The sequence below is a fragment of the Siphateles boraxobius genome, unplaced genomic scaffold (assembly GCF_051911475.1).
Source record: "Siphateles boraxobius isolate OS27281-9 unplaced genomic scaffold, OSU_SipBor_1 86, whole genome shotgun sequence".
Classification (NCBI taxonomy): Eukaryota; Metazoa; Chordata; class Actinopteri; order Cypriniformes; family Leuciscidae; genus Siphateles; species Siphateles boraxobius.
Window position 1 is genome coordinate 7,106,592 of NW_027509215.1, and position 15,769 is coordinate 7,122,360.

At 36.2% G+C, this 15,769-nt stretch overlaps 1 protein-coding gene and 1 long non-coding RNA gene across 2 annotated transcripts; both read right to left on the bottom strand.

The window, feature by feature from the left end:
- Positions 1–613: 613 nt before the first annotated feature.
- On the bottom strand, positions 614–1,066 carry LOC143731372 (uncharacterized). The gene is made up of 3 exons (XR_013200750.1): positions 1,008–1,066; positions 833–922; positions 614–751 (listed from the first exon to the last, which is right to left on the bottom strand). It is a non-coding gene; the product is annotated as an uncharacterized LOC143731372 (long non-coding RNA).
- Positions 1,067–6,651: 5,585 nt separating this feature from the next.
- pigr (polymeric immunoglobulin receptor) lies at positions 6,652–15,518 on the bottom strand. Its single transcript, XM_077222190.1, has 8 exons — positions 15,363–15,518; positions 12,059–12,403; positions 11,098–11,179; positions 10,697–10,923; positions 9,062–9,140; positions 8,105–8,199; positions 7,826–7,884; positions 6,652–6,988 (listed from the first exon to the last, which is right to left on the bottom strand). Exons 1-8 carry the CDS (start codon positions 15,409–15,411, stop codon positions 6,905–6,907), a joined length of 1,020 nt encoding a protein of 339 aa, XP_077078305.1. The 5' UTR covers positions 15,412–15,518; the 3' UTR covers positions 6,652–6,904.
- Positions 15,519–15,769: the final 251 nt, after the last annotated feature.

Consider the following 15,769-nt stretch of genomic DNA (forward strand, 5'->3'; position numbering starts at 1 on the left):
ACGATAATTATCGTACGTCTGGCCACACTCACCAAGCCCTACATTACATATGCATAGAGCTGTGAAACTTATTCATCACAGACCATAATTTATTTATTTTTGTTGATGTTTTTAATGCATGTAAAAATATACAAAAAAAAGTCTGAAAATAAATTGATAATGTACACCTTTAAATATTTAGTGGTTTGAATTATTTTTTATTTGCTATTGTTAGATTATTGCGGGGGAGAAGAACAATTGCAAAACACAAACAAAAAACAAACATAACAATTAACAATGTTTTTGACATTACAATTTTGCAATATGAATGCTTTATGCTTTTTACGATCACATTTTCACACACATTTAATTATTTACTAGCCCTTATACAGTGAAATAACTGAATCTTAAAAAACACTTGTTTTCTACATAGAAGTACTGTACTTACACTGTTACTACTAGGAAAAGTAAATTAATATGTTTTATTATAAATTGTTTATTTTATCTGGATTGAGGTTTTCCTTGTTTTGCATTTGAAATAATGCATGGAACAAAAAAAAGTATTTTAGCCTGTTTCAAGTTCAGCGCTGTTGTGTTCATATTTTCTCAGGAACATGCACCTGTGATTAAGAGATTAAACAATGAGATGAAATCATATGTCACAGTGTCTGTGTAAAACATCCTGTGATCATTAACATCAACAAACCTGTAACTTATCACTGTTTTGCACCGAGCTGTAGGTCACCTCGTCCTCAACAGATACTGGGCTAAACTGGAGATATGAAAGACAATCAAGACGAATACTGACAATTACAGGACAAATCTCTGTGCATGTTCTAGTGAATTCACTCACTGCTTTAGTTTTAATTTTAGGTCGTACTGTCACAAAGCTGTAAGTCACGTCATTCTCTGCAACCGCTGATGATGAACAGACACCGTTTCCCTGTGAATAATTATAAACATTTTTGGTTATAATCAGTCTCTCAGTTATGAGTTTGAACTCAGATCGGTTGTCAGCTCAAACCTACTGCGTCACTGTCTCCATCTCGGTTCACTTCTGCAATCAGGGTGTTATTTATGTCTGTTAGTGAGAAAACAAATGATGTTATCAGTCTTACCGTTAGACAGTTCTAAGACATCAGCTTAAAATGTATAACTATACATGTGCAAAGCTTCTGGATGCACAGCTGATCAAACACAAAGGGTGCTTTCACAATAGCACTTTTGGTGAGCAAACAGGTTCGATTGACTCATAGTTTGATTCGTTTAGATGATGTGAATGCTGTTTTTCTCATTTCGGCTGAGCGGCTGTTCACTGCAGAGCCATGTATGAGTGTGAAGTCCAGCTCCCCCTCTCTGAATGTAATTTGGGCCTAATGGGTGGAGCTACAGTATAATATCCAACCACACACTAATCCAAACTAATTTTGTCTTCTGTACACGGCTGACCGCTGCCCTGAGGCGAGGGGCTGCACATAGATCAAGGGCCATGCGGGACCTGTGCCGACATGAGAACCCTAGTTGCAGTCTCCGCAATCTACCACAGGAGGGAGAGCACGGGAAGCTTGGCTTATGTCCTGAAGGGTTGGATGGGAGAAATAAGGACACTTAGTCGACATGACCTCATCACCGGAGACCATAAGGTCCACTGCTGTTATTGAGGGCAGACAGATTCACACAGCGCTGCTTCTGAGTGGGCATCGCCCAGGCAGAAACACCACAGTGTGGAAGGCATCTGAAAGAAATGTCATACTCACCAGAACGCTGCAGAGGAGCGGCAATCCGGGTCCGTCGCCCAGATGAGCGTACCAACGGCGAGCTGTAGATGGCTTCTTGTAGCTGACGGAAAAGATTCTAAGGCAATGGCTTCCAGCGGCACCTTATAGTGCGAGGGAGCCCGCCTCTACTTTGCGCGCTTGAACGCCATTGGCAGGCGAATTCTCGATATCATAAGGCTTCAGTAGATTAGAGGAAGGAGGGGATAACCCCGAAAGCATCAGCTTTGATGGCGCAGTGTCAAGAGGCCGAGTCGAAAGGGAACCAAAATATAAAAGTGAGGCAAGCAACGCTATGGATTTTGCCGCCTTTTCCTGCTTTTTCTTACCAAGCATCCTATAATTTGCTCATATACATATACACATATTTATTTACATTATTTGCTACACTATATTTCTAAACTAAATATCTGAATTGCTTTGAGCTGTTCAAACGACCTTAACAGCTTGTTGTAGTTCTAAACCATTTCACATCTGCCATAGTTCAACTAAAACTAAATGATTAATCTCAAAAACGGTGCACTCTTACGTTAAAGGGGAAAACTTGGCAACTATTTCAACTTAATAAAAGCGTTTAGAAATCATTTGGATGGTTAAATAACCGGTTCTGGTGAGAATGGAGACTTTCCCCGCTAACCCCAGCGTTCCCATGCGGAAAAACAACCTTGCAACATTGCAACTTACTGGGACTAACGTCCCAGTAAGTTGGAAATAGGAAGTCTTGTGAGAAGCGGGAACGAGCGAGAAACACAAACTGCTTTACGGCCATTCGACATTAACACACACGCCACATGATTCTGTGTATGATGTATACCCACCTCGGTAGACATAGCTCCACATGATAAAGTTGGCCGGCTCCGATAATAACAAATGCACATGAGCAGCGGTAGAAAGTGGGAGGAGGGGCCGCAAGTGAGTTTTTTTTTCTTTTATCACAAGTATGAAACGTTCTTTTACATCTTTTTTGTTGAATGCGATGTTTAGAACGATGATGTTTAGCCTTATCCAATGGAGAATATTTCATCCTTAATAAAGTTACAATAGCATAAAATTACAGAATAATTTCTGTATAGTTGATTTAAAAGTTCTATTCTGTTTTTCTTGTTTTAATTTAAGCAATAAACATTATATCTCAATACTCATTCTCCCGCTCTTCACTGTAAATTGGTGTTGTAGATGAGAGAGCTGCATTTCTACTAAGAAACAACAGAGAGAAATTAAAATTAATCTGATCAGAAAACTAAAGAAAAGACAAAAAATAAGCAGACAACACCACACACAAAAATCAATTAAATGTTCAGAAAGACAGTAAATTCAACTCTGTAACACAGACAGCTAAGCATATAATCAAGCCCATGACAGAAAATATCAATTTTAATTTTTAATTAGCTACTAACCTGTTTATCTCAGATGATTCTGTGGTCACAGATGCTGTGAAAAAGAAATTAAGAAAATATTAAAATAATTTATGACTTTGTCATACACCTATAAGAGTCTTTATGCCTGGTATTAGTTCAGTGACAGTGAGAAAAGGAACATGTGGATCTGGAACTGAACACAGAAAAAGATGCAAACTTATTTTAGTCATAGGAAACCTATGTAGATTTGATTGAGAATGAGTTATACCAGTGACTGTGAGTTGAACAGGAGTCTGCAGATCTCCAACTGAGCAGAAATACCATCCAGAATCACTGAGTCTCAGTCCAGTCATCAACACAGTGAAGGAGCTTCTCCCATCATCACTGATCTGGACTGATGAATTCTGGGATGTGTCAGTCCTCCCCACTGTGTAACAGTCCTTATCTTTATATCTGCACCACTATTTGGGTTTATTCTGATATTCAGAACGGTAGAAACACTGAACACTGATATTATCACCTTCATGTCCAGATACACTGCTGTTCATCACAGACACATCAGGAGCTGAACACACAGACACAAGTCATTGTGATTTATTAGGAATCAGGATCATAATTATTCATCTGAATGTGAAACTCATCTCAAACCTGATTGAACTGTGAGACGAAGCTGCTCTTTTTCATCCAATTGAAATATTCCTCCAATCTCCTCAACACACCAGTAAGATCCAGTGTCTTCATGCTGCAGGTTTCTCATAGTCACAGTAAAGAAACTCTGATCTGGATGATCGATTACTGACACTTTTCCTTTGGTTTCATTAGCATATGCCAGAACAGAGCAGTAATTATATGCCGATTTTGCATCAAAGCACCAATATTTCTTGTGTTCTGTGTATTTCCTGTCATAATAACATGGAATAATGACAGATCCTCCAGTCTGAACCGTTAACTCTCTGCGTACTGATCCTGTTTATTAAATTATTTTACATGTACATGCTATACACCATTTCTTTTAAGTGTCAGTAAAAAAAATTTAATACATAAGCAACACAAAACATGCACTTGGACTTTAAAAAAAAAATCAAGATCAAGTCAAAATCAATATGAATTTTTAAGGTAAAATGCAGTATTTGTCTAACTAGTCACCATTTATATCAAAGGCACTTTTTATCTTCACTAGGTTCATCTTAAATAGTCCAGTGGCATAACAAATGAATTTCTCTTTTAACAAAAGTCTGTAATAATAAAAATAAATATAGCTGTTTGAAATAGTTTTAGATGGAATACAGCATGTCATACAGCAGAACATACCAATTAACCGTATATGAATAAACTGAACACTTGCCTGTTATAAACCAAAGGAAAAACACAATGAACTTCTTCAAATCGACATTCCTTCTGGCAAAAAGTTGCAATGTTTCTTCTCTCTGCATCATCTTTGCGTACGTCTTTTCCTTTTTTTAATACTACAGAAACAGCTTATCATTCAAGCTGTGCCTATGATTTAATGCTCTAGCTAGATTAGACTCCCACTTCCTGCATCCGTGCTCTTTGGTTGCTTGTCATAAAACTTGACAAAAACCTTTACAATAAAATGTCATAACGCTTGATTGCAAATGTTACAAAAATCACAAATGCATCACTTTGACGAGAAGTTTAAAATTATTCTGAAAAATAATTATTTACTTTACGTGCAATGCGGTCGACATAAAAGTGTTTCCTTCTGGTATTACTGGGTATCAACATTTCCGTGTCTACTAGTTCTCATTTTACAATTATAGAACTACTGCAGTGGGTCGCGACAGACATGGGTTCTTTGAGGTCAACCCTTGAAAGCAAAAGAATAGACAGCAGGTGAAAAAACAACCTCAAATAAACATTTTAAACATTTTCAGCTTGAAACAAAATGTGAATGAAGCACTTTTTCTGAACAGAAGTTTATAATAGATGTGTAAAATGTAAAAATTTAAAATAATACTGATTAAAAACATGACAAGACAAAAATAACAAGAGTGAGACACTCAGTACTTCCTTTCTTCTAAAATCATTCACAAGTGTTTTCACACATGGACATAGAGAGTAGACGCCGCATTGGCTGCTGGGAGTAAGAAATGCGGCCTCCATCTTAGACCGACTCCTAGTAGAGCAGCAGCAGAAGAAACAAGATGCCAGAGCATATTCCTGCTCAAATCGGTGGACCATCGCAAACAGGGCTCAGGGGATTACTTTTCACAAGTAAGATTTAACATTACCTGACAATTGGTTGTATTTTGTGAATAGAATATTACCAGAGAGTTGAGAAGCAGCTAGGCTATGTTTACTGCATCGGCCGGTGTTCACCCGGCTATAAACCGAGACTTGATAAGTCATATTCCACAACACTGAATTAGATTACAACTGACATAAGAATGCTATTGTATAAAATATATATATATATATATATATATATATATATATATATATATATATATATTACTGGAATAACATAGGCCAGCGAATTTTACACAAGTGGCACAGACTCTTTTATCAGTGTTGGGCCGTCGCTACTTGTATCTTAGCTAGTAATTTAGTATTTTGGGTGTAGCTTCACTATTTCCTGAATCAAGTAACTTTTCAGTAGCTTAACTCCTTTATTTATCAAGTATATTGGCCACACAAGTTTCACTTATCACTTATTTCACTGATCACATCTGTGTATATTGAGGTTGCTTTGTTCTTATTTTCTCTGTTCTGTAAAGTGTCTTTGAGCACTGTGTAAAGTGCTATATAAATATAATGTATTATTTATTATTATTATAAGGTACTGAGAGCTGCAGAGAGGAGGATCTGCCTAGCTTCAACAATGCAAGCTCCCAAGGTGTCGACAGTCACACACATCATCCGGGAGGAGATTGTAACGGAGGATTTTTCTGCTTGAGGAACACATTAAGGAGACACAGTTTGGTATCGACAACCATCATTCTGAGTTGTCATTGGTTGTGTCTGTGTCCCATGGGACTGGAAGTTGAAGAAACTTGTTTCTTCTGCTGCTACGCAACTAGGAGTATGACCGGTCCAAGATGGCGGCCGCATTTCTTGCGCCAAGCAGCCAATGCGGCGTCTACTCTCTATTATGTCCATGTGTGAAACACTTGTGAATGATTTTAGACCGATCCAAGATGGTGGCCCCACGGCTCGTCAGTGCCAGTAGCGGTCAATGCGGCGTCTACTCTCTATTATGTCTATGGTTTCACACATTTCCTTCACTGGGTTTAATAAACAGCTCTTAATAAGAACACATCCATCCCACACTACACTACTCACTCATTACAAGTCTTGTACATAAGCTGCGGTTTTACCATAATTACTAGATGACAATCCGTGACGTTCTACTCAAAGCTGTTCTCGGACTCGGAATTGTGTGTTTCTATGGCAACACTATCAACGCCAAAATGAATCTGCAGTAGTCAGGTGGTACAGCAGGCACATGGTACAAGTCAGAGCTTTCAGAAAATTTGGAGTTTACAAGTTGGAATCTCGAAATTACGATATTTCCAATATGCCATGAATCCACCTTCACTTACAGACAGATAAGCATGAAATACACAACATGAAAAATGCATTGAAATTTATGAAGATTATGCTCCATTTAACTGTTAAATGTGAAGAAATGTCAAAAATAACCCTAGTTTCTCGATTCTGCAGGTCTTTTATTGACTTGTTAAAAAGACTTGAGTCATAGTGTCCATCAGTTCACTTTAAATTCTCCATCATCAGAATGTCCATGAGTTGTTTCCCATCACAAGGCTCCTGTTAGAGCATTTGGACCTGCTGAGCTGGAGAGTTCAGGAAAATCACTGAGGTATTCTTATAGTCGTCTTCGGTCCATGGACACATCTGCAAACAAGTAGGATACTATCAAATACCGCAACCAGAAGAACTTGTCATCACCATTTGCATCATTAAACCTACACTGGTCACCACAAAATCTTAATTAAAAAGCTTTATAACCTCCATTACACCAGTGCAGCTGTGATCAGTAAGCAGTCAAGTGTTCTGATTGGTGCAGGAGGAGTGGGTGGAGACTAAAGCAATCAATAAGAGAGCGGTCAAGGCTGTGGCAGTTTTGAATGAAAGATAAGGATCCATATTAGCTTGCAAGACACCATAATGTCGTATTTAATGGTCTGGAACAAATTGAAACATGCTTTATTTATAAACAAGCAAATATTTAATAACTACAATACTTATTTCAAGCTAAACAATGAAGGGAAACGCATGCTCCATCAGATGCCAATTTTATTCTTCACAAATCACCAAACTAACATTTTTTAAATTAATTTTTTGAATTACATATCGAAGATTGTTTCCACTATGGAATAAAAAGTAAAAAAGGTAATTGTGACTTTTTATCTCACAACTCTCAGAAAAATAAATAAATCAGAATTGTGAGTTCGCAACTGCAGAATTGTCAATTTATACCTTTTGAATTGTTTTATTCTCAGAATTGAGAGATATAAACTTGAAACAGTGACAAAAAAGTTGCAATTACCCTTTTTTAATTGTTAGTTTATAGCTCACAAAAGTCACAGTTGTGAGAAAAAAAGTGGCAACATTTTAGATTCTTGATTCCGTTTTTATAACGTGCACCAATGAATCATCCTCAAAGAGACAAGGTTACATACATGAAGAAAGTAAATTGGGTAATTTGACTGTTAGATAAATTGCACTGACTGTGAGATTATCGTTCGTTTGTCCGATTATCGTTGTCCTTTGATGCTTCTGCTTTTTCTCTGCAAAATGAAACAAAAATTAGTTATGAAGCATTACTGACAGAAAAATGAGAACACAACCTTTTTTCTCTCAAGCTAAATGAAGTTAAATGATGAAAAACAGGTAGTCTCCAAATCCAGAGACATCGTTTAAGCTTAGAAATCAGAATGGAATAAAGTTCCAGACGAGTTTGTAAGTAACCAATAACTTTTTAAGCCACTAAAAACACAAAAAACTTACTATACTGTTTCCGCAACTTCCAAAATGCCAGAGACACAATCATGACCAGAAGTACTACCCCAAACACCACGAGAGGAGACTCCCAAACAGGACGACTGAAAACAGACATGATGTGTTAGTCGAATACCAATTTTAGTGTTCGTCAAATATCGGTTTCACTTTATTTTGATGGTCCCTTTAACACATTCTGTTGACTAAGTAGCGTTGCCCCTACATGTCTACTAACTCTAGATAGTGTTATTATTAGTAGACTGGTAGGGTTAGAATAAGTAGTTGCAAAGTTATCACAATAAACAATAAAAAGTTAGCAGATATTAAGCAGACAGTCTACTAATACTCTAACGAGAGTTAGTTTACATTTATTCATTTAGCAGACGCTTTTATCCAAAGCGACTTACAATTGCTATATTTTAGAGGTCGCACGCCTCTGGAGCAACTAGGGGTTAAGTGTCTTGCTCAGGGACACATTGGTGTCTCACAGTGGATTCAAACCCGGGTCTTTCACACCAAAGGCATGTGACTTATCCACTGCGCCATCACCACCCCAAGTAACTAATTATGTAATTAAAGTGAAATAAAGTGTTACCCAAATATAAACTAATGGTAAAAGAATATTCATTCATACACTCTTAAAAATAAAGGTTCCAAAATGTGTTTTTCACAGTGATGCCATAGAAGGACCATTCAGTAATCAGTTCTTAAAAGAAACATTATTTTCTTAGTGTGAAGAACATTTTAAAAATCTAAAGAACATTCTTCCACTGTAAAGAAGCATTAAGCATTGCCGTAGATCGGAGCATTTCATGGATGTTAACGGTTCTTTGTGGAACCATCAATGTCAATAGAGAACTGTTATTTTTAAGAGTGTATGAGACACATATCTCAGCATCGCTCATTGCTAAAGCTTTTTATCCCTTCATGTGAAATCAGCCATGAGGAAATATACAGAGGTAATACCTGTGAGAGTCATTTATGCTCATTACAGACGGAGTCCGGACTGTTGTTTTCTGATACTGGACAGGAGACACTGTGGCCCCTGGCACAAGGACACAGATCAAATAATTGTGACCTTTCTCTCACAATTCTGACTTTTCATCTGTAATTAGACATTATTATTTGTTCTATTTAAACAATCTTTAAAACCCCTCAACCAAGAACAAAATGAGGCAACTAACACACATGAAAGCCATTTACCAAAAATAATGTGATAGAGTCAAATCTCACTCCATACCTCTATTGAAACACACATACTGCGTATAATGCCTATATCAGAACACCATCTTTGAAGGAACATGCATATCTCCAGAACATGGTGTGTAGGATTATTACTGTCCTGTATAGTGTCGTTTGTATTGTGTAGTGTTTTATGCATGCTTGATGATAGAACCACCTGTTAATGTAACCTGACCTACACCATGTTTGGTATCTACAAATTTTTATTTTGATGATCTAATTGATCGTGTATATTATATGTTGATGCAACGTATTAGTATTACAAGAACAGTTGTTTTTAATAGCTTCTGCATCAACACCCAATCCAGTTACATATGCAAATTACCATGCTTGAAGACAAAAGTAAACTTTCCCTCCGAATTTATGTTACCATTGGCTCACTGACCCCTAAGAGGAGAGACCATCCTCAGATGTTTAAAACAGATCCCACTTCCTTCTTTTTTCCATCTTCCTTTTGCTGTAGGTCTAATACCCGCTATGTTTAAACAGTCAGACTAACATCGCAATTTCATTCAAATTTCTTTTTCAACACGGAAGAAATTGATTGCAACTTCAACACCATTGACTCACGGCATGAGTGACTGCATACGGACGCTTTTTCAACAGCTAAGGCAAAGTATCGTACAATTAACTAACTAAACAGAGGTTTATTATAAGAGGGAGACCCCTCTTAACAAGGTGCTTGTGAAATTGATGGTTCTGTTCAGATCATTTAAATGACTCTTTTCATAGCTTCGTTCCCTGTTTCTGGTTCCATTCACTTTTTTCCCCAATCTTTAAGCAGGAATGTGTATGTGTTTGTTTAACTTTAGATAGTTATGTGTTAGTGATTTAGTTAAATAAAACTGTGTACATTCACGTGAGTTGATTCTGGTCCCTCAACATAATGATGAGATCACAGTTACATGCCAAGGAAAGTGTTATTTTATTAGTTATAAACTTATTAACTTTTGCAAGAAGTCAGAATTGTAAGACAAAAAGCTCATTAGAACTGAAAAACTTTTTTCTGACTTTTTTCTTGCAATTGCAAGTTTATATCTAGCAATGTTGACGTTATTTATCTCACTGCAACTTTATTCTCAAAATTCAGAGGTTGTCTTGCAGTTCTAAATTTATATCTAAACTCGTAATTAAATAAAGTCAGAATTGCAAAATAAAAAGTTACAATCACCTTTTTTATTTTCTATTCCCAAACAAACTTTCATCGTAATGCAATGCGGCAGCAGCCATTGGCTACTGCACTTAAAATATCTTAGCAACTGTATTCAACATCCTGACAGTGAGTTTTGCATGCACGTTTCAACAAAAAAATGGAAGAATGTAGTTTGTGATGTTAGCAATAGGCTCTGTGCAACATACGTGTTGTGGTTTGTGGTGTAACTGACACATGAACAGTCCCGTGCTGCTGACCGGAACCACACCAGTACCAGCCCGAGTCTCTCATCTCCAGCTGTGTTAGCGTCACAGTGAACATGCTGTCCTTGTCATCATGGAGGAGCACGTTTCCACTGCTAAATGTTCCTTCAGAATCCGTCACCATGCAGGAGTTCCAGTTCCCACTGCGACACCACCGCTTCTCACTGGACCTGCAGTGATTTCAAAAAATGCCATCAGTAAAAGGTTTGGCATAGAGTAAATTTTGATTACATATGTATATATATATATATATATTATTATTAATGCAGTGCAGCAATGAGAATTTAGTGGAAGATTGTCATGAAAATAAACAATTTCATTAATTTTTTTTGTTGTTTGGCTACCTGAGGTTTTTACTGTAGAGACACTGAACAGTGACACTTCTGCCTTCATCTCCACTCACCATACTGTTCACCACTGAAACGCCTGCAACAAAACAACCACGAGTCACGCTGACTACAACACCTCCATGACACCTTCACAAACACTTCATTGCTTTATAGATTATCAATATGAGAAGCAATCATTTAAAATCAACACAGTCAGCAGAAAAGGTCACATTTCAAAAGGGGAATACACACACACACATTTATATATATTACTGTTCAAAAGTTTGGTGTCTAAGATTTTTTAATGTTTTTAAAAGTAGTCTTTCACAAACTAGAAAATGTATTTGATCAAAAATACAGTAAAATTGTGAAACATTTCAATTTACAATAACTTCTATTAGAATATATTTTAAAATGCTATTTATTCATGTGATCATTACTCCAGTCTTCAGTGTCACATGATCCTTCAGAAATCTTTCTAATATGCTGATTTGCTGTTCAAGAAACATTTCTTATTGCCGCTTCATGTTTTTGTAGTATTTTAGGAAAACTAGGATTTTTTTAAATTCTCCCACCAAATCGTCAAATTTGACCTAATTGTAAATCAGCATAAATTAAAGGATGTACCAAATAATATTAGAATGTTTGATAAAATGTTAATATATAATTTATAAATATTTTAAATGTATAAATACATTTTTCCACAGTGCAGTAATGTGAATGAGATTTTTCTGCATTATAGTACATAATACAAATATAGAAGGAAATGTGCCATGAAAACAATAATCACAATGCAAACATTTTCAAGTTTTGTTGAATTCATATGGCATTAAAATAATTATCAGCTATTGTATAGGCAAACTTTTTATATATACTTTTGATAATTAGCTATATAATAATAAAGAAAAAAAAAACCTTTTCAAAAAGTAATGTGCCGGATTTAGCATAGCCAAACCAAATGATTTTCTTAAGTCACCTTGAATGACGCTGATATAAAGGGAAGCAGTGCTGTCAGAAACCCACATCCCTCCCAGCTCCACCCCACACCAGTACCACCCCGAATCCCCCTCCGTCAGGTCCTGCATGCTCACGGTGAACACATGCTGAGAGGGGTCGTCCGCGATCGTCACCCTTCCCTTGACGTTAGGGGCTTTTGTGGGGTCATCGGTGCGTGCCAGGCTGGAGCAGAAGTCCTTCATCCGGCCGTAGCACCAGTACTTCACATGGCTGATATACTGCGGGTTATAGTGACACGGGACAGTGACGGATTGACCCTCCAGCACAGCCAGGTCTCCTACAGTGGTCATGGTGAAGTAGGAACCTAAAAACAGATTGAACCAGATAACGGACGGATAATAAAAAGCTCCAAGATTTAATGATACCACTTTACAATAAGGTCTCAGTTGTTAACGTTAGTTAATGCAATAACTATGAGCTAACAATGAGCATATATTTGTACATCATTGGTTAATGTTAGTTCTCATTCATAGTGCATTACAGGTTATAAAAAAACTGCATGCATTTTGCAGAAGAACATTGTTTTGGTTGTGCTTCGGCTCTGCGGATGATTGTGAGCTTTCACAAGATAATGCTCTACAGTGAACTCTGTTGGAGAGCTACATGATGAAATTGATCAGTTTAAAAAATGCCTTACCGGTTGAATAATAAAAATGCCATCTCTGCGTCACGTTTATTACATTTCAAATCCCTCTGGTCTTTTTGCCATCTCCGAAAAGCCAAGCCAGTGTTGATTCTTGTTTTATCACGAGCTCTGTCATGTTCTCTTTTTGCCAGCAGACTCTCCTATTTACATGAGTGATTCCCTGGAGGTTTGAGATTTAGCTTCTCCATGTCAACCTTTCTCACTGGATATGACAACTAACCTCTGCCACACCAGATACAGCTCAAAGTAGCTGGAGGAACTTTTGTCTATACATTTATGAATTAATATTCTGCAATATTATTGACTTGAATGCACTGACACACTATTGGATCACTATAGAGCTGAATAATACCATCACTGTTTTCTCCAGAGCTGCTTTATAGGTGATTTGAACTTTACAGTTAGAGAACCAAACTGAATCAACACTAAACATATTTCAACTGAATAACCAATGCTTACTGTTGTCGTTTTAGAGCTGCTTTAAAACAGAATTGAATTCTGTTTGCTTCATAGAATCATTATTTTCCTGTTTATCCCTGTAGATGATTAATCTGTATTGTATAAAGCGCTATATAAATAAATGTGACTAGACACGCACAAATTGTGCGGCACAATTTCCTGTGAAAACCACCCATAGGTCTAAAATATACACTTATAATAATAGGCTTCATCATAGTGAATCAGGGGCAAGACAAAAACACGTTTTGGAAGAAGGGACGATGATTATGGAGGACCAGCTCTACCATATTTTAAAATAAATACCGAAATAAATAAATGCTCAATAAATAAATAAGCATACAATTAATTGCCCCCAAAAATACAATTAACAAATAAATGTAGGTAGAAATTAAATGATACAGTGAGACATAAATGTATATATCTCTTAATTAGCTTCTTTATTTATTCACCTTTGTAATAATTACCATATTTATTTATGTGCATGTTATAATATTTTCGTCTGTTTTATTCTTCCTTTGTATTTTTTTAGCTTATTTATTTCTTCAATGCTATTTATTTCTGCTTGTCGCTTTTGCATTTCTGTATGCATTTCAGCCTCATTATGCAAATGAGGAGGGGCTGTCTTAGGGGGTCAACTTCTGCCCATTGGTTGGTTAGCATTTTACTGTATCGGTCGAATCTACATGCCACCGGCCACAGTCACAACAAAGATGGCTACCTACGATGAAGTTGTCAGTGAGCTGAGGCATATAGCAACTGTTTTTGAAAACAATGCTAACGTTATAAGTATTGACTTTTTAATTTTTCGTTTGGACGCTCTGACAGAACGTGTGTTTCAGTTAGCGGCACACATGGACAAAGATGTCGACAATGTAGTTTTCAGAATTTGGCGGAAGCGGCCCATCTTCTTATTTATTTATTGAGCATTTATTTATTTCTGTATTTATTTTTAAATACGGTAGAGCTGGTCCTCCATAGATGATGCATTGACTTTAAACAAAAAAAATTACCTTTAAAAAATGTTAACAGATACACCTTTTGATCTTAAAATCGTTTTAGTAAATGCAGAGATAAACTAAATTAACCAAAACTGTATAGATGTTTTGTTTATTGTTAATGTTAAAAATTTTAGTTAAATAATCTTAAATGAAACCTTGTAAGTTGTAAAGTGTTACCGATATTACAAATAAAAGTATTACATAGTCTATAAACAGCAATAAATTACAAAAAGTTAATGGCGAGTTCATGCAATTCAAATATATTCTTCAATATAAATATATTGCAGGTGTGCGAATTTTGTTTCTTGACCTCAAAAGACTCAAAATGTGTCTCCAGTGATACGCATATTTTCTCTGTCTATGAATGCAGATGAACAGAGTGAATGGCTTTTAAATCATTAGTACATACTCAAATTACTATTGCTTATTTAGTCATTTATGTAATCATGTAATGCATTGGTTTATTCTAACATCAATAATAATGCAAGAATGCTTCTGGTATTATTTACACTCATGAAAGCAAAAAATCAAATGGTCACAAAATTTAAACTTTATCATCATTGTAAGTTATTTATAAAGCTTAAACTCTTTAGAAATGTTAAATAATTGAAAACTGTAAATATCTTACAATGGCCGCCGTTTGTTACTGTGGCCAATAGGCCTGTTTTCACTGTCCCGTTTTTTTTTACTTTCACTTTTTCACTTATGAAACTTATGAAATTCAAAACATCCAAAAGCTGTTGTCCATCAGTCTTCAAAAAACTACAATCAAGCTTAAAAGGAAATAACAAAATATAAAATCTTCACATGTATTTTCAAGACTCTTTTGACAATGAAAACTTAATTAAAAAACATTGTGTTTGGAAAAGCTACTAGACGACACTCAAAAACACTTGGAATTTGGGTCACAGCTTTTTCCTTCATATGAAAATTTAACTAGTTGCAACTAGGAACACTTTTCAATTCTGGGTTTTAAAACTGCTTAACAGTTTTATATAATATTCCAAAGAGAGGAAGTTTAAACCCATGACCAATTTTAGCTGTAGAACGGCTTTCTAAACATGTTTCCAAGCTCATGTCCCTTCCACATAACCGATTGGGAAAACGGTTTCAATGCCTCATCAACATTTGTTTGTGCAAAAGGAATGATAAAAGCTCACCTGGCAGTTCACCAAGAACAAGAATGGTTAGAAGTAGCGGAAGAGTCATTGTTGAGCTCAAGTGTGATAAACCATCGGAAGGAGTCCCTCTTTCCTAATGACAGCTGTTGTGAGAAAGAATATTTCTGCGTTTACTCTCACTTCCTTCTGCCTAAACCATGCCCAGATGTGGGAGGTTAACCATGTGTGTTCCACACTGCAATTGTGTTGTGCAATGCTAATACTTTTTGTGTAAGGCCACAATCTATTTTTTTCAATGAATTGCTTCAATGTTTGTAACTTTAACCATAATGTCAGAATGATTCTGGTTTCATTTAGATTAAAAAAATAAAATATAATAAAATATGCTATTGTTCAATTTTCCATTTTGATATACATTTTAAAACTATATCTTAAACACAAAGATT

Excerpts from the sequence above, each read along its gene's own strand:
- pigr (XM_077222190.1), bottom strand. The coding sequence starts at position 15,411 with ATGACTCTTCCGCTACTTCTAACCATTCTTGTTCTTGGTGAACTGCCA. Across the intron at positions 11,180-12,058 it reads TTATATCAGCGTCATTCAAG|GCGTTTCAGTGGTGAACAGT; the intron begins GTGACTTAAGAA and ends GTTTTGTTGCAG. Across the intron at positions 10,924-11,097 it reads CTCTACAGTAAAAACCTCAG|GTCCAGTGAGAAGCGGTGGT; the intron begins GTAGCCAAACAA and ends AAATCACTGCAG.